This window comes from Coptis chinensis, chromosome 7 (assembly GCF_015680905.1).
Source record: "Coptis chinensis isolate HL-2020 chromosome 7, ASM1568090v1, whole genome shotgun sequence".
NCBI classification, from domain to species: Eukaryota; Viridiplantae; Streptophyta; class Magnoliopsida; order Ranunculales; family Ranunculaceae; genus Coptis; species Coptis chinensis.
The window spans coordinates 11,340,756-11,359,827 of NC_141462.1; the positions used below are offsets into that span (position 1 = coordinate 11,340,756).

The 19,072-nt window shown below is 36.2% G+C and overlaps 1 protein-coding gene and 2 pseudogenes across 2 annotated transcripts; 1 reads left to right on the top strand and 2 right to left on the bottom strand.

The window, feature by feature from the left end:
* Nucleotides 1–2,099: 2,099 nt before the first annotated feature.
* Nucleotides 2,100–3,004, bottom strand: LOC147485993 (uncharacterized; annotated as a pseudogene).
* Nucleotides 3,005–6,963: 3,959 nt separating this feature from the next.
* On the top strand, nt 6,964–7,465 carry LOC147485994 (chlorophyll a-b binding protein 1D-like). Its single transcript, XM_086570877.1, has one exon. It carries the CDS (start codon nt 7,082–7,084, stop codon nt 7,376–7,378), a length of 297 nt encoding a protein of 98 aa, XP_086427003.1. The 5' UTR covers nt 6,964–7,081; the 3' UTR covers nt 7,379–7,465.
* A 3,738-nt stretch (nt 7,466–11,203) lies between these two features.
* Nucleotides 11,204–18,615, bottom strand: LOC147485995 (putative receptor-like serine/threonine-protein kinase At5g57670; annotated as a pseudogene). Its single transcript, XR_015202748.1, has 13 exons — nt 18,042–18,615; nt 16,352–16,426; nt 15,989–16,245; nt 15,708–15,808; nt 15,456–15,564; nt 13,264–13,385; nt 13,147–13,187; nt 12,737–13,091; nt 12,255–12,508; nt 12,017–12,173; nt 11,721–11,937; nt 11,483–11,634; nt 11,204–11,323 (listed from the first exon to the last, which is right to left on the bottom strand). The product of XR_015202748.1 is annotated as a putative receptor-like serine/threonine-protein kinase At5g57670 (transcript).
* Nucleotides 18,616–19,072: the final 457 nt, after the last annotated feature.

Genomic DNA, 19,072 nt, shown 5'->3' on the forward strand with positions numbered 1-19,072 from the left:
CTACGCCTCCACTTTCGATCAAAGGCCACGCCAAGCCTTTGCCTAAGGCACGAGGAGGGTGTTATTTCTTAGGTGCGTTTTAACGCCTTTACTACACTGATTGAAACTACCAATTGATTTGAAACCACTAATTGATCGAGATCGAGCAGTAATTAAAATCACCAATTGATCGAGATCGAGCAGTGATCGAAATCGAGAAGTAATTGAAAGATACCTAATTTGTGGGTTTGATAAGCTTACCAATAAAAAGATCGACCTAATTGGTGGGTTTGAAGGATAGCTAATTGGTGTTATGTTTGTTAAGTAATTGGTGTTACTTAAACCTTCATTTCATATTCATTTCTGTTTATTAATATCTCTTCGATCTTGGTGCTTACCCAACTCCATTTGACTATTAAGATGAGGAATCTTTACACATCCTCCCACTTGCCCATTTTTTCCTAGAAATATACCCCCACTTTCCAATCCAAAGCATACATTAAGGTAGAATTGAATAGTACTAACATACCTCAATGATTGCCACACCTTTCCTATGGGAGCTGACCGTGGGCCTCTTTGAAAACAAGAGTTCCAAATCTTGCTTAAAAATTTTAAATTCTAATATGGTTAGATGAGACTCAATCAGTGTTCAGTAATCATCCTCGTCCGCTCCTTGTTTAAATATAAGTTTCTTTCGCTAGGTGGTAAACTTAAAATCATAGACACAAATTTTGGAATTCACGAAAATGTTAACAAACTGAAAATGAGTTCTGAATAACATCCGACAAAGAACAAAGAGTTTCATCACAATTTATAGCTTTCCGACGAAATTCATTTCTAAAATGGGGTTTGTTACCATCTTAGTTTGTTTTGTCATTCTTTTGGTGTTATGTTTGTTAAATCACTTGTATCGAAAGTTTAAGCCATGGAACAAGTTATGGTAATCTCCTATAAGACTTCGTAGTTGGATGTGGGGTTCCTAACTTCCTATTCGTGGGTTTGATCAGCTTACCAATAAAAAGATCGACCTAATTGGTGGGTTTGAAGGATACCAATAAAAAGATCGAGCTAGTTGAAAAAAAGATCGAGCTTACCAATAGTAATTGAAAGATAATGAAATATTTTCTTAATTAACTAAATATAATGAAATACAGAAGAGATAAAGTAATAGTGAACGTAAAAGAAGAAAAAATATAGAAGCCAAAAAGTAGTGAATGCATGAAAATGATTCTTCATATTGCACCTGATATTCTCATATACTATGATAATAATGTCACCAAAACTTTACGCCTAGGTAAATATACTACTTGTTACATGTATAAACTAGAAAGCAGCCATGTCAAATATAATACGAATACGTAACATTATAATGTCAACATACACACACCATTCTTATGGTCTCTTAAATAATCAAATAATGAACATGGCTATGCAAATAGCATTTTAATTTCTCTAATGAAAGTGGTAATTGAGTGGCTTACCGATTCAATCCGAAAACCTTATTAGAAGAAATAAAAAATAAAAAACTAATGTTAGAAACAAATGAAATTAGTAATTGAAAAAGCAAATGTAATCCGTAAAACCTTATTAGAAGAAATAAAAAATAAAAAAAAACTAATGTTAGAAGCAAATGAAATTAGTAATTGAAAAAACAAATGAAATGAGTATTGATAATACCAAAAAAAGATCGAGATCGAGCTTGATCGAGATCGTGGGTTTGATTTTGGTGAGAGAAATTTGATTTTGGTGAGATCGTGGATTTTGGTGAGATCGAGCTTGATCGAGATCGTGGGTTTGAAAGATCCGGTTTTCCGGTTTCTTGGATATTTGGTTGGGGTGTGTACGAGTCCAAATTATGCCCAACACAATGGGCAGACCCCGGCCCAACTCGGGGTCTGCCCAACACAAATTGGAGTCTGGCAGTAACAGGACCCATATTTATTTAGCATACATACCACCTGGTCATCAATGCCCCCAGTCGATCTAAACACTCCTTATCATCAGGAATATCTCTCAACTCAAATTGGAGCAGAAATGAAAGGTGACCCTAGAATGACTATATTTGGGCCAAAAGAGCAGACTCGAGAATACGTGTAAGTTACCAAACACTGCCTAATCATCTAAAATTAACAAACATAACTCGATCACTTCTCTCCAATATCCTTCAAATGATGGTGGTTGAAAAAACAAAGACATTCCAGAAAATCACTTCTTCTTCTTAAGCATATCATCAGGAACCTGTCTAAGTTTCTTCCTATCTTTACTCTTCTGAATCTTCTTCAAAGTCTTAGGATTAGTAATCTTCTGATACATAGTCCCAGACTTGAAAATATTCTCTTTCTTCTTCTTCTCCCTCTCCTCATTCTTCTTCCTCTTCTCCACTTTATTCAGCCTTATCTCTTCTTTCAACTCCGTTATCCGTTCTTTATACGCTTTCTTAATCTCTTTCGCTTTAGCCCTCTCCTCATATGTAGACTTGTTTAGACTCACTTTTGAAGATGAGCTTCTTTGTTGTCTGACTTGTTTCCATTTTCGCCCCCGACACTTTTCCTGCTATTACTCCATCGTAACTGGGTTTTCCGTAAAATGGCTTTTCTGGGTTTGTTAGTGAAGGTATAGCTAGTCTTTTTGATGGACGGTTGAGATTATTATCTTTTCAGTGTTGTTGTTGTTGTCGTCATCGAGGTCCATCGAAGAGTCATTGTTGTTGTTGTTGTCATCTCTTTTGCGTTTGTTTCTTGTGCCTCCTAAACCTTCGTCTAAGTAGCGGAAGTCTAGTGTGCAGGCCATGTCTGTGGGAAGAGAGAGAAAAATAAAATGTTTGAGTGAGAGAAAGTGGTGAGGTTTTCTAGGGTTTATAGGTGGGGGTGTTCATGAAACCCAAAATAGTGGCGAACAAGCGAAGGGATGGTCGTATAGTCGTATACTCGTATGTTATTTTTGTAGTAATCACTTCAAGTGAAACTGTGAAAGTGTGAAACTGTATAAAGTCGAAAATACACTCAAGCAGGAATGTACATAACGCTCTAAGGCTCTAAGGCCTTATATGGGAATGATCATGGGCCTCCTTACTTTCTTACTAACCACTAAAACATGAAAACGAGTTTAATTTTCATCTACTTATCAAAAAAAATATAATAATAAATGATTTTCTAAAAACATACTAAATCAAAGGGACAAAACGGCCAAAAGAAACAATTGGACAAACACATCTCACGCCCAACAGACACACAAAGAAACATGAAAATAGAAACCATAAAAAGTTTGATTCAACTTCCCTGATCAAGCAGACTCTAGTTATCTGGCCTTCTGAGATTGGGCAATAGGCTAACGTAAAAAAGCTTTAATAAAAATGGGCTTGGAGACTCTATACTATACAAATAGTTGGCCCATCCAACAATGTTTCTGTTCCGCATGGGTGAGTGGTTGACTTTTGAGTACCTAGTTGTTTGGCACTCGCTCCGGAGATAGGATAAATGAATTGATAATTTATCAGTCCAAAGTTTTATAATTGAATTTTATTAAATAAAAAAATATATATATATATCTCTATTAGTAAAATACACCATAATTAACCTGGCCTTTTAAATTAGACCAGCCTTTTTTCTACCACCTAATACCCCTAATTAAATACAAAAAAATATTATTCAATGTCTTTAAAAAGGACTATTTCGTCATTTAATTTTTTATTTCTATTTATACCCTTCAATTCTACAACACAATGCACAAAGGAGTTTTATGTAAATTCAGGGCAAAAACCAAATCCAAGCCTATATTGACATGTACGCGGTGTTGCCTTGCCATTAATACCCACTTAAATACCATTAATACCCACTTAAATACCATTAATACTGAGTTCTTTCAACTTCCCCTCCTTTTTTCATGAACTCTTTCCAGTACTGGTTTTTGTTTTATGCTTCCAATTCCGGTTAGATCGAACAGAACTCAAGAAGGACTTCAGACAAATTTCACTGTTATGCGTGGTGGTTTCTACTCAGTGATAGTTTTATGGGTTATAGTTTTAATATCTGTTGTTATTACTTTAAATATTGTATTTCCAAATCATCAAGGGAAACGCCCTAGCTTTCTGTAATGATGCATCATTACTTCACCCTTTTTCGATTAATCTTACTGCTACTGTCGATTCCGGGGCTTTTTATTTGACTGAGAAAGAAGCTGCTGATTTTTTCTGGATGGTTGTGTTTCTTCCTTCTTCCATTATTTTCTTCGCCTCCCTCATTTACCTTATTGCCGGTCAGTTTTTTACACTTTACTATATTAATTTGATTGCCAATTCTCCTAATTTTATCTCATCACGGGATCTTCGTTGCATATTCTCGCACCCAGAGACATGGATGCTTAAGAGTTGTGGAAAATAATTACTGTGCATCAAAAAGAGGTGTGTTCTATGTTTCAGTCAACTATTTTATTCTACTCTTCATGGAATTACTGAATCATGCAATCTGTACATTTCTAATTCTAAGTGATTATTTTGGTCACATTTTGTGTGATGTCCAGGACCTACCATGCTTATACCACATGCATTTTCTACGAAAAGGAATATAGTTTTTCCTGTCCGTTTGTGTGCATGCATGTGTGTTCTTTTTGGATTATTTACTTACTATTTCCAGAGGTTTTAAGTTATGTTTGATCAGTAATTCAGTATCAATGAGTCATTGTCAGACTCTTCCTTAGGTAGCATTTTATTCCCCTTACTACTCTGCACGAGCATGCTTAGACAAACTAATTCCTCCAAAGTATCTTCTGTGACAAGATTTGAAAATGTCATTTCTTGGATTATAAGATACAAGGGGTTGTTCTTTTTAGCTCGATGAATGATTTCAAGATGTAAAGGATCGTTCCATTTATAACCTCATTGTTAAGCACTTAACTGTGCCTAAATGTAGAGAGTATAAGGGAATTTTTTTTTTTTTTTTTTTTAATTTAATTATTTTATTACTATTTATATTTGGGTTTGGGTATCTAATTAATATGAACTAAAGATCTACCATTAGAAAAATAATTCTAGACTCTTTTAGGATAGATGAGATAGTTAGATGTTTAGTTAAATTAGAAACCCAATGAAAGATGTCCTATAGATTTCTAGGTTTTTTAGGAGTATTTAGATTTTAGCTTACGTAATTTGACTCCATAGGAGTTCGGTGAGTTAAAAAGGATATGAAGTGTAGGAGGAACACTACTGATTTTGGATGAGAGTTACCAAGTGTAATAGGCACAATAGAGTTGAACTTGAAGAAATAGTAAGGAGTGACCAAGAGCGATCTAAACTTACGGAAGGTAATAGACTAAAAGCCTAGGACATGGAGTGAGAATCGAAAAAGAAAGGACAATGATAATCAGAAAAGGAGCCCCTCTAATAGCTGTTTATGTTGCAGCAGGCATCATGTGCCAATCTCGTGATTGGAAAAGTTGGTTTGAGAATTGCTGACAGAGTTCTAAGAATACCATCACATGCTCAGTCCAGTTGGTGCCTCATGTGGCAGCTCTATGCGTCTATCCTAACACCACGTGTCTGGTATCTTTGATGCGGTGTACGATGCTAGCTGATGTGGCAGCTAGGTGTAGAACTATTTTGGCGTTTGTAGCATCCCCGACCATTAAATCCTTACTCATGAATTCATCCCTTCAGCATCCCCGACTATTTTTCTGCTTTAGCTACAAAAGAAATGATTAGCTACAAGCTCCATCTATAGCAAGTTGTAGTATACAAGGTATGTCACCTTCATTTTCTATAGATATTCATGTATTATTTCCATGTTAATTGTGTATAATAGGGTATATATTTATATAATCTACATTGGAGTTTTATGCTCAAATGGTATCTAATTATTTCCTGTTAGTGGAAGCTATCTTAGATACAGGACAGTCCACCAAGTTCTACCAAGACATGTGCACTTCATTTCTTATATGAACTAACTACATTGGGCATGTCTGTGGTTGGTTTTATTATTATTAAATTACAAAAGTTATTCAACATTTTTAAAGTGAACCTTACTTTCTTACACTATATAAACACATGCTACTCCAAAACAAAAGCCAAGACTTCAGTCACATTATATTTGTAATACTGTATGGCTGCTATATGGTTGCTAATTTTCTAAGTAGTTACGAATGGTGATGGTCCGAGAAGAAGGCAAGATAAAGCTAGCAAAGGTGACTCGACTTCACCAGAAATAGATTAACAATAGAACTCCAATGGATGACCAGGTATGCTATTGTTTTCCAGGTTATCTGTACCTTTACCAGTTAGATCTTTAAATTTGTCTTATTTGTGGGCCTTTACTTCCCATGTTTTCCATTATGTTGTGATTTCCCCTCTCAATAACGTTTTAAACGGGTTTGTTTCCTTTCAGTAGTGTTCTTGACATTTGTTTTAGAGCATTATGATATGGATATGGATATGGGTATACATACAAATAAGAAGAAACATAAATCCCTTTCAACCAATGAGAAAAGATATTCAGATTTTTGGTAAAAATTTCCTGTACTGCCAACTCCTATAAATGCAAAACACTTGACAACAGCTAGAAACACAACTTGAGTAACAAGCATACATATTTTTCTTTCTCCATGAGTTTTCACTTCCTCCGATTACCATGGTCGCTTCATCGATGGCTCTAACTTCTCCTTTCTAGTTGGAAAGGCGATAAAGCTTGCTCCATCAAAATCGAGCTTCTAGGTGAAGGAAGGGTCACCATGAGAAAGACAGTGGGCAAGCCAACCCAATGGTATGGTCCCGATAGAGTCAGGTACTTGGGACCATTTTCTGGTGAGCCGCCATCTTATCTAACCGGTGAATTCCCGGTGACTATGGTTGGGACACCCGGCCGGCCTCTCTGGCGACCGAGACATTCTCCAAGAACCGTGAACTTGAGGTCATTCACTCAAGATGGGCAATGCTTGGTGCCCTTGGGATCGCCTCTTCCCTGAACTTCTTTCACGAATGGGGTCAAGTTCGGCTGCGATCCAGTTCAAGGCCGGTGCACAAATTTTCGATGAAGGTGGATTGGATTACTTGGGTAACCCCAGTTTGGTTCATGCTCAAAGTATTCTAGCCATCTGGGCTACACAAGTTATATTGATGGGTGTTGTTGAGGGCTACCGCATTGCTGGTGGACCACTAGGTGAGGTAGTCGACCCATTGTACCTCGGTGGCGGTTTCGACCCTCTAGGATTGGCTGATGATCCTGAGGCTTTTGTTGAATTGAAGGTAAAGGAGCTTAAGAACGGGAGATTAGCTATGTTCTCTGTGTTTGAATTTTTTGTTCAAGCAATTGTAAATGGGAAGGGACCTTTGGAGAACTTGGCTGACCACTTGGCTGACCCAGTTAACAATAATGCTTGGGCATATGCCACAAACTTTGTCCCCGGCAAGTGATCTGACATTCTGACCTATAAATTTGAGCCAGGGCATTTGGATTCTTATGTATGATGTAAATTCTTATGTATGGATATTTATTTGTTACATGTTGTGTGCCTTCTCTTAGTGTTGTAGAAGTCTTGCCTTATCCTAAGATTTATTTATTTTTTAAAAACAATAATACTCTTAGTGGGTTGGCTTGCACATGCAATCCATCCATCCGGGTTACGTGAAAGGGCTATGCATCACCTTAAGTTGTTTCATTCATATATATTTTTGTGTATAGTCTTTTGATGATGCCCAATTGTTTGGCTATTGGAACTTATTTTCTCATTGCACCTCATATCCATATGTACAACATGGAATGGAACATGAACATGTTCTGTTAAATACATATATGTTAGTATTAACAAAGGATCTATCTTTCACTTGGTTTTCTTAACCATCCTCATCATCGATAGCTTGCACTTTGCAAATGGGGCGACATTCTTCACTTGCAGCCATTTTTTAATGCAGTCTGCATGGTATTCATGCCCACAACGATACTCAACCTATTCTGGTTTAAGACTACGAAATACTTTAAAGAACAAGCTGCGTGAGTTTTGCAAACAACTTTGGACCATCATTGGCAATTAAGTTAAAAAAAAACTCAGATAAAAATATCAAACCTTGCATGAGGCTAACAAAGTAGTAGTATAAACAATTTCGTAATTTTGGACTGAACTTTACTTCTGTTATATAGGCATGAAAGCCTAAATTTTGTAATCTAATGTTGATGCATGTTGCTTTTATATTATTTTGACATATGTAAATACTCAAAATTCATCCTACACTTTTATTTTCCATCCACGTGCGAGCACGTGCATTTTAGCTAGTAAATATAATGAAGCCAAAGGTGTACATTGACAATTTGACATAGTAACGGAAAATTTCATATTCAAACTAGCTTCCTGACACGTGGCTACACCATGTAAGCGGGCAGACGTTTTGGGCAGTGGCAATTCTACAAATGTTTGCAAACAATGAGGGCAATGTCTCAATTTCAGAAAGAGAAGTCCATGTGTGCGGTCAGCTTTTTGGGCAGGGCAATATTACAAATATTTGCAAAACTGAGGATAATGTGCTAAATCAAGAGAGAAACATCTAAATTTTAAATGTCACTAGCCATTTGGCCCGGCCTATGGCCGGACTTGCTACATAGATAGCTAATGACTCAAAAGCCTAAAGTTCACTTAAATAAATAATATATATATATATTGATAGCTAATGATTCATTGCACACTTTGTTTGAAGAGTTTATGTTTTTATATTTTTTTTTAAGAGATTGCAAGCTATCAAGCCATGATCTAGTACGTGTAATGCGTACATTTTTTCTGGCTGATGCATCAGCAGTAGCAAAAGACAAATCGATGTCAATTTCAAATCTAGATAAATATCATGATATAGGTGACAATAAATGTTTGTTTGTACACTATATTGCACAATTTGCAATATTGAAGTATCGAGACAAATAATAGTTATCACAAAAAAAATGTAATTTCTTTAGATTTTCAAGTCAATCTGATCATTCAGGTTACCTGTTTTGGAGATTGACATTTGCTTCAATCAATTTCTTGTACTTAGGACTACTTCAGAAACCGTTATACATGATAGCTGAATTCTATAGTCTTTCAAGTAGATACAACTTTAAGAGCTTGTCTTTGAGGCAGTTATTTTCGAGACCAGGTTGGGCTATGATAAGTCACATTTGCACCACACAAATATTTGCCATCTGAATGTAATTGTAGTTGTGATATTATTCTCTAGTCACTTGGAAGGGTATGTTGTTATGAATACCGTCTCATTTATCTATAGTCGTGTTATAAAATTAGAGTCAGAAGCCGTTTGAGTTTTTAGCCTCTGAATGCAATGTGTTTCTCATTTATCTATGGGCGTGTCTGGAATTTAGAGTTAAGGACCAGTTTGGTTTTTTTTAGCTTTTGAATGCTGAAATTTGAATGTGCCCTCTCCTACCTCCGAAAGCCTTTGAATGCAAAGCTCTGAATGTTGTAAACATGTTTGTTTTGTTTATGAAAAAAAATGGTCGGGCAGATGGTGATTATTTGAAGTGTAAATTTTCACAAGTTGTGAACTTGTGATGCGTTTGGCATATTTCCAATGTTTCTAAAATCTTTATATCAACAGCCTATTGTATATCAATCATCTTTATGGGTTTTGAGTGCGGTTAATTTAGGAAAATGTATAACATTTTTGCATCCTCAAAACATGTACATCGTCAGGTCTCATTAAACTAAAGCATATTGACTTAACAATACAGGAAGCTTCAATAATTCTCAATCAATATGAGGAGGCCTACTGCCTGCAAGTCGACTTGCAACCCTTTGTCATCAATATAATAACGAATCCACTTCTTCTGCCACATAATTTTTCAGAACGAAGACCATTAGTTTCCGAGTAATGAACTCTAATCCTCACTTAAATGCATGTTACGTAATACTTATGTCATTACATATCTGCTTTTATCTGAACTCTGAAGTGAAACTCATTAAGCTATTGAGAATAACATATCTAACAGTCTCTGGTGCTTGCATCACCTTGTTGTGGCATATAATTAAGTCTTAATCCATAGTTGAACTTAAGTACGTTACCAAACAACCTTTATCATGAGCTGTTCCGTCTAGAAACACGCATGAGTACATGCAGTCAAAATTCCTAAATGGAAAAGAAAGTACTATCTACTATCTTATAGAATACCCTAATCGCTGCTAATCAACCCACTTAAGGGCTACGGTAGTGCATCAGTAAACAAATCAAGGTTGCTCATATGAAATATAAAAACCGAAACATGTATCAACTTCAGTGACTTCATAGCACTAATATCCGATCAAATTCAATGAAAAAGACCATCTTATGGTACATCTCTACCATGGGATGTGCTGCAAAGGTGTGAGTGTGACAGGCAGGCCAAAAAATGGGTAAAACTACAGGTTTTCTTATTACAACTATATTGAGCATATCCCCATTAATACGTGAAAAAAATCTAGAAGACAAACCAAAATTGTACGTGTAGGTAGGAAGTTGAAGACATCAATGGAATTCAATGTGATATTGATTGCATTTGCATGTATGTGATGAAAGATTGAAATCAAGGAGAGACCCTTTCTTAATGATGACAACTCCGAATCTTGTTCATCGTTCTCCATCGGTTTCTGCTTGTTGAAGATGTTGTTTGTTGGAGCCCAAGCAGCGCCGTAACTTGGAACCCCATATTTCTGGCTACAGGCTGAATCTTCCCCATTCTTTTTTTTTTGCCATACTCTGATCCCTTTCAAACTGATATCCTCCACTTTTTTATGCTTCTGAACAGGCAAGTTACAAATCAGAATTGATCCCGTTGAAAATAAATAGTTACCTAAGAATTGATATACTTTTTAAGTTTTAAACTTATAAGAAGTGGCAATACTTGCAAATACATATACATGCATATTCACCTATAAATATACTTTTGTCGAATAAACATAATGTTAATGAAGTCAAAGGAATAACCATCTCCATCTTTTGTAGTGTATCATTTGTCACATAATACCTATAACTATTAACATAGATATTCTTCTTCACATTTCAGGAACCTAAGAACCACTCTAAATCATTGCCTCATAGATAAAAGGTATAATCATGCCTCCTATCTTCTTTGAAGAACAAAATATAGACTTAATTACCCCACACTAAGTAACATCTAGTACTCGATCTGGTTTAAAGACAACGCTGGAAATGGTTTCAATAACTGAGCCTAAAGGCTACAACTAAAGTATCATTACTGATTTTTCACTTACCAAATGTGTATCAGCAATCAGCAAGCATGTATCTCCAATCAAAACAGATTGAACATACCTCACCACCAACAGCAAGTGCAAAACCATCAGTGCTAAAAGTCATTGCTAACTGTTGTCCAACATCTTCCAACTGGGTCAACATCTTCTCAGAAGACTTTAGGTCCACTTGATGTTTTTCAGAGGACTCTGGGACGTCCCACTCAAACCATCTACATGAAAATCACATAATAAAAGTGTTGAAAAACCTTGGTCAAAGTAAAGAATCATTGTATGAAAAAAAATCATTCACCTCATTCATTGATGGACGCCATAATGAGGATTGCCTTATACAGTATGAAGCTGTTAGGACCAGTCTACGCATCTCATCCACGTCGTATTAGTTACTTTCAAGTTTTGAATCTGCTAAGCCTCAATGTTTACAGACTCAATAAGAGGTTTTGCCTAAATAAACATTGTATACTTCAAGTTTAGTTACTAATGAAGTTAGCTGAAACATATTTAAGAGTTAGTTGTTGGCGTGTTCATACCCAAAACATAAGACTTTGCTTTGACATGTCTATAGGCCTTCTCCCAGTTATTATCTCTAGTAGAAGAACACCAAATCTCGAAAACATCTTTTTTCTCATCCACAATACCATGCATGAAATACTCCGGTGCCAAGTAACCAAATGTACCCTCAATAGGAATTACAGAGTGGTGAGTCCATTGCTTAGGAAGCCATTTTGCAAGTCCAAAATCTGTAATCTGCACAGGGCATAACAGTGTAAAGATGAAGTAGTAGTTTATAATAGATCATGAAGCAGTTTCTTTTTGGCTATTTCACCTGTGGTTCGAAATCTGGCCCAAGAAGCACATTGGACGCCTTTATATCCCGATGAATTATCCTGCGTTTGCAACATTTATGAAGATAATGCAAACCCCTGGCAATTCAATGACAATCTTGTATCTAACTGGCCACTCCAGCATATTGCAGTCTTTGCCTAAAAGGGGCCAAATAAGGATCAATATTACAAAATAGAGGAATATCTTAAATTAAGGGAAAATAGTCGAGAGATCCTCACCATGTAATGCTGATGACAAGTTTCCATTTGGAGAAAATTCAAAATCAAATGAAGCCCATTCTCAAGGCAGCAGCCAATTAAGCATGCTGTATTAGGATGGCAAACATGGCCTAATACACCCACTTCCATTAGAAATTCCTTCTGCTTATTTTCATCAGTGTTGTCCTTTTCCAGTCTCTTAACCGCTATTGTTCTCCCATCACATAAATCACCTCTGTATACCACTGCATATCCTCCTTGTCCCACGATATTATCTGCAAAAGCAATTGCTGGACATAAGAATGAAAAAGAACTTAAATAAGAGTTGTGTCTTTGACATATCTCTCTTTCACTAAGAATCATATATTGTTCATGATAACTGGTACCAACAGAAATATAGAAAAATAATTATCATTATTTGGATAAACCCATAGTAGTGGTGAAATTTTGAAAGATTTAGACTGGTTAAGACCAAAAGCAAAAATTGCACGATGATTGTTCACCTTGGTGAAAGTGATTTGTAGCATTTGAGATCTCCTCATAGCTGAAGCAACTCCAAGAAGGTTGCCTGTTTTCTTTGTCAGAGAAACTCTGACTTCTGTCCCTTACTCTTCCATCAAATGTGGAACGGAAAGGAAATAAAAGCCTCATTGGTGATAAATGCTTCCATATATTGGAGCGACCTTGTTCTTTTAACTGCATCTTAGGGGATTCTGCAATGCTAGATTCTTCATGACTTAAGTAGCCTTCCTCTATGCCGTGTGGTCCATCTAGAACAGCTCTAGGTGAAGGCTTGTCATTGCTGCTCTGGGTAGGGGAACGTTGTTGATTCTTCTTCTTCCTGAATGATTGCTCCCCCTTATATTTAAATCAAAGAACTTGTACAGTGGTATATCGTTTCCAACCCGAAAGCATCCTTGTTCGGCCGTATTGAACTTATTTGACAAGATGATGCTGTCATGAAGGTTAAACGTTAGTAAGCAGCTAAAATATCATAAGAATTTCTCAAAACAATATTAATTAGTCTAACCTTCTAAGGGTGAACATTCCGAGTCCAAATGTTGTTGGGATTGCCTACTAATTCCAACTGTAACCACTGAACAATAATCTGGTGCATGCTCAAAGCAATACTTCATGATTCCAAGTGAACTTCTATTTCAAAATATAATATAGATAATGTTATCTCAGAATTCAACTGTAGTAAAACCGATTCACATAAATATCCTAAGTTCAGGATTACATATTCAACAAAGTATTTCATATAAACTGTCCTAACTTCACTTCTGAGTTTTTGCAAATAAGTATTGTATTTGCCTGATTTTGCAATGCTGAAAACTTGCTGAGTGGACAGAGTAAATGTTCAACACCTATTCCACTGAACCAATTCTCGTTTAGGTATAAGCTCTCTAGATACTTATTCTTGAATGACCCAGCTGCGACGTATATGACTCCTTTGTTTTTGAGGCAAGTCGTGGATAGGTTCACCTCTCTGAGGCTTTGATTCTGTTCTAAAACCCATCTGAATTCCTTTGCCCACTTGGACTTCAATCTGATTCCTGTCATATCTAGAGATCTAACAGTCGTATTCCACCCCAATGCACAGGCGACCCTGCAGCAACCCGAAAGATCTAGTTTGTAAATGTGTAGTGCACTGTTGCTTGGTTCAAATTCCACAACTTTGGAGCTTTTTTCTCCATTCCCTCCACTCCAAACATGAATTTCCATGGTCCGGTTCCTTGCAAGTACTGTGGAGATGAGAGGGCCTACTGTGATCGAGTTTGAATCAAGAACTATTAACATCTTCAAAGTGGAGTTTACTTCAATCATTTTTTAGAGTTCCTCTGCCCCTCTCGAACCAATTGAGTCCTCCCATATCTGCAACTCTTCCAAACTCTCGTTTATCTTTAGAGCGGAAGCAAGGAGCCCAACTCCAAAAGACCCAATACGTGATTCAGAAAACATCATCTCTTTGATTCCATCATGTTTTTTCAGCATTTCTGAAAGCTCTGATAAAGCTTCCGAACTGAACTTGTTTCTCTGGAACACGACTTGCTTGACATTCATATTCTTCTCAAGCAGGGTGCAAAGATTGTGTAGTTGCTGCAAGTCCCATGAAACCTTTTGAAACTCAAAATTTTTAAAGTTGTTCGAGCATTCTTTTGCTTCTCCAATTGCTTTTAGAAGCTGTGAAAAGAACTGGAGGCTGTCTTTGTCTATGGAAATGTTTATGTTTAAAGAATTCTGCTGTCTCTGTATAGCAGCAGGAAGTGGGTTGAGAAAGATAGAAGCTGATGATGTGCAGGTTTACACTTTCTGACTTGATTGCTTGAAGACCCCATTGGAGTTCCATGAGCTTCTGGTTATTAACTGCCATTAGTTTGTTAACACTGCAAGAGTTGGAACTTGGAAAGGTTACTGAGTTTCTAACTAACAGTGGAAGCTTATTTCATATTGTGGAATCAAGGTGGTATAGCAACACTGGAATTTTCTACGAATGCCCTTTGGTCTAATTATTGTGTATATTTCTGATGGCAAATTGTACCCATAGGCCATAACACAATGACAACATGTTCCTTTATGTACACAGAGATGCTTTGTTTGTTCTTCTGAAACTTCATGTGCGCCTTTCTTAAAAGTTTCTTTCTGTAAGTTATTCTTCTAGTACTGTTGAAAAAATAAGATACATATAAAAGGTCGGTTGAAATTATAGGGGGGCGTTTCTTCATCAGTGAAGTGTTCCTTCTTCTGTCTATTATATATTGTATTAACCATTTGGACTTGGGATTCTTGGTAGATTTTCACTTTGTAGGATTTTGGTGTGTTGGTCATACTCATGCAGTCAAGCTGTGGATGACTTGGTGAAAAAGTGGGAAAACCAGCAAACCAAGAAACTGTCTCTCAATATTCCTAACTCACTTTTTAGCTTATATGCTAAACCAAACCATATGAAAGTTTTCCAATAGAGAAGGTTTGCCATAAGGTTTTCCATTTGCTGGACCACTTCTGAGACATTTTCTAAAAGTGGAACCTGATTTCGCCCAATCTATACAACTAAAACGGCAACCGAAGTTAACACATCATAAATGCAAAGTGAGATTAAAACGATTCCCCAATTCACCCAAACAGTAATACAAACCCTAGTTACGACATCGGGTTAAATTAATATAACTAAAAAAAGGAGACATCTGTAAATCTGGAATAGAGAGAGGAAAAAATTGTTACCTTTGAATCACTTGTTGGTTTTTTGGTGGTGGTGTCGTCCTTCTCTGTAGCATAATCAGGTGGAGAGTAAATAAGTGCAGCTGCCATAGCCGCTAGAAGAAAAACGAACCTTGATAATATTGAAAGCGTTGTTACTAATAATTCTCCTCTCATAAATTTTACTTCCAAACTATATTGCACAGAAGAATATGGGAGAGAGAATTGGAATCGAAATTCAATTTTCAGCAACAATTCTAAACAAATATATTGTACCTTGATGTCACTTCCACGGAAGAGTATGTACTCATACACCTTGTCACTTGAAGGAACCTGTTGGCCATCCTTCTTTCGTCCTTCAGTTCCAAATGATTTTACTGTCAAAAGAAAAAGAATCTTCCTGTCAAGATAAAAGAAAATTAAACCAACACGACTACATGTCAAAGCTTATAATAGCAAATTTGAGAGAGAGAGTAATAATTTAAATCAAGATTTGTAGTCATGTTGGTTTTAACCACTGGAAAGAAAAAATAATATGAGAAAGAAAGGGTTTGTACCTTAGCAGATAATCATATAGGAGTTGCGCTACATTAAGAATTAGCACATCGAAAAACCTATGGTCCCCAGACTTGGTGATGAATTGTGAACAAAGAAACCATTAACAACACCTTCAACGACAAAACCTAGCTCGTCTTCCAATAAAAAAACGGAGTTGATCCTGTAGACTCAGCTCCATTTCTAGGCGGTGTAAATACAGTGAGCAAGAACTCGTCAATGTGGCATGCAAACCATGAACAGTCAGTTTCTCCCTCCCCTACAATATCACCAATCATAAGTTCAAATTTTGTTCCAGAAAAAACACAGAGTTTTAAATCTAGGCGATGATTAATTAAGAAAAACTAAATGAAAAAGAAATTCACCTGAATCCTAGCATGTGTTATATTACAGACTTTACCAAATGTAGTAGTATCCCACTTGAACTTATGGTTGAAAACCTATATCAATCAATTAAGGTAAAAGAATGAACAGATTTTTTTAAACAAATGAGAGGATTCCAATACACCACAAAACATTCTTCATACAAAAATATAAATAAATATAACGTTAAATTTGTACTATCACAAAAGCGAATGGATTTATTTGACGTATTAACATAATATAAAGTACTCTAAGGTAATGCATGTCGGATCAGGTTGTCTTTAATTGAGTGCTTCAAACAGGAAACAAACAACTGACCAATGGGATGCACCGACAAAAGAAACTTCGAGACAGTGAAGTCTAACTTACAAATCAATTATGGTTTCCTTTTCTTCCTATTCTTCCTAATTCTCCTAGTTATAAAATATGTGCAAATTGCAGCTAAGATTACCGCAACAATTGTTGGAACAACAATTGCAACAACGTTGATAGATTTGCCATGTCCAGTTCCTGCACAAACAACAATACTCAATTACAATCCATTCCCAATACCGTAATCCTACTAAGCAGGTCTTTTAATCATATTACCTGAATTCGATTGCGGTGGTGGTGGTGAACCTTGGACAGGCCGAGGAGGAGATGGTGTTGAGTTTTGAAAAAAATGGAAAAAGCTCATATATCTGACTCATCCGACAACTCATCCGAATGCTCATTGTCGTCAGTTCTAATACCCGAACAATTACAGTCATTACACGACCCTAACTCTACCGACCTATCAACTACATCAGGGAGTTCAAAGCACTGCTCATGACCACTCGGAGAACTACTACACTCACCAGATAACTCACATTCAGGACTAACTCGACTATCCTCCTCAAACGTAATAACCGAAGTAGGAGAAACAACACAATCAGAACCTAAAATCATTTCCCTAGAAATTTTCTTTTCCTTAGTATCATGGTCAGCAAGCGGTTGAACGATGGGCAACGACAATTCATTGGAAAAATTATTCAATGACACCACAGAACCTAAAATCATTTCCCTAGAAATTTTCTTTTCCTTAGTATCATGGTCAGCAAGCGGTTGAACGATGGGCAACGACAATTCATTGGAAAAATTATTCAATGACACCACAGAAGCAATTGGAATACTTTCATATCAACTGGAATTGCTCGAGGTAACTCATAACTAAGAGGTGGACCATTATATTCAATAGCAAATGAATATTCCATTTCTTCTTCTTTATCCAGAAATTTTACGCCCACCGGCGTCAGTATAGAATTGTTCATCATCTTGAACAATTTCTTCTGAAGAACATCATAAAGATAAATTTGAAGTCTTGAGTTCTAATATCATAAAACAAAAATGAAATGTCTTCTTTTAGCACTAATGTCTTTTGATTATGATAAAATTTGTTTTTTAAGTAGGTTTTCCAGCTCTGGGTGTTGTTTTGATTGGTGTTATTTGGTGTGTTCTGCATTTTGGTTATATTGGGTTTGAATAAAAATTGATTCTTTAGCACTTTTGATGTGAGTGTTGTTTTGATTTGTTTGGTTTTGAGTGTTTCACAGTTTGTTCTGTAAGGTTAAAGTGTTTCTAGCATTAATGCCTCTTGATTTGATCAGTGCATTTGACTGGGAAGCAAAAACAAAACGAAAGTTTAAAGAGTGGAAATAGTAATGACGTTCTTACATGAGAATGTTCAGTGGAAGAGCAGCAGAAGTATACTCAGACGCGAACTTCTTTACTGATGCCATTGAGCTGAGATCCAATTCCATTACATCAACTTTAGCACCCGGGTTTTCCTTGACTATAGCTTCTTTGACCTTGTTACCCGCATCTATATTTCTCACTGCCATGACTACATGGACTCCACGCAGAGAAAGAACACGTGTGGTTTCAGTGCCAATTCCACTTATGCTCCTTCATTGAAATAAAACCAACCAATCGCGTAATCACATCATTAGAGCTAGTATATATGAAAACAACAAACACAGAGCAAGTAATCCGAGTATTTCAGGTAAACTATAACGGACACTTGGGAAAATTTATATAGTCCTAGATTTTGTTGCATGAATCAAATTTACAATTTCTTACTTTAATTTTGGTAGAAGAGAAGAATAAGAGAGATGGTTTGAAGAGATGAATTTTTTTTTTCGGAGGAGTTGGGAGTGTTTTGTAGAATTTAAAAGAAAATATGGAAAGAGGTTTTTATCTTTTCAGGTTTCTTTTTGTTTAAGAACGGAGATAAGATTTAAGAATGGAGATAAGATATAAGAAATAGGCTTTTATCTACTTATCTATTTTGGGTTTTTATGTTTTTTGGGCTACGAACAATTAAAATCGCTAAAAAAAGGCGTATAATTCATTTTTTTAGGTAAAATCTGATGTGTCAGTATGAGAGAAAAAAAGGGGGCTGACGTGGGTCACTGGGAGCATTCTCAACTACTCAGTATTAATGGTCTTTGATAACATATCTTATTACATATCTACTTTTTAATAATAATTGTAATAACTGAACATGTTCAGGGGTATAAGCGGAAAGCTTTACTGTTCAAAGAGCCTTTCTTTTTAAAGTAGTTAGATAAGTCTAGGGGTGTGCATGGGTACCCAATTATCCGAACCCGAACCGTTTATAGAACTGGGTCCTAAAATATTAGACACATTTAAAGTGGGTCTTTAAAAACCGACCCGATAAAGAACCGAAATCATTAGAACCAAAT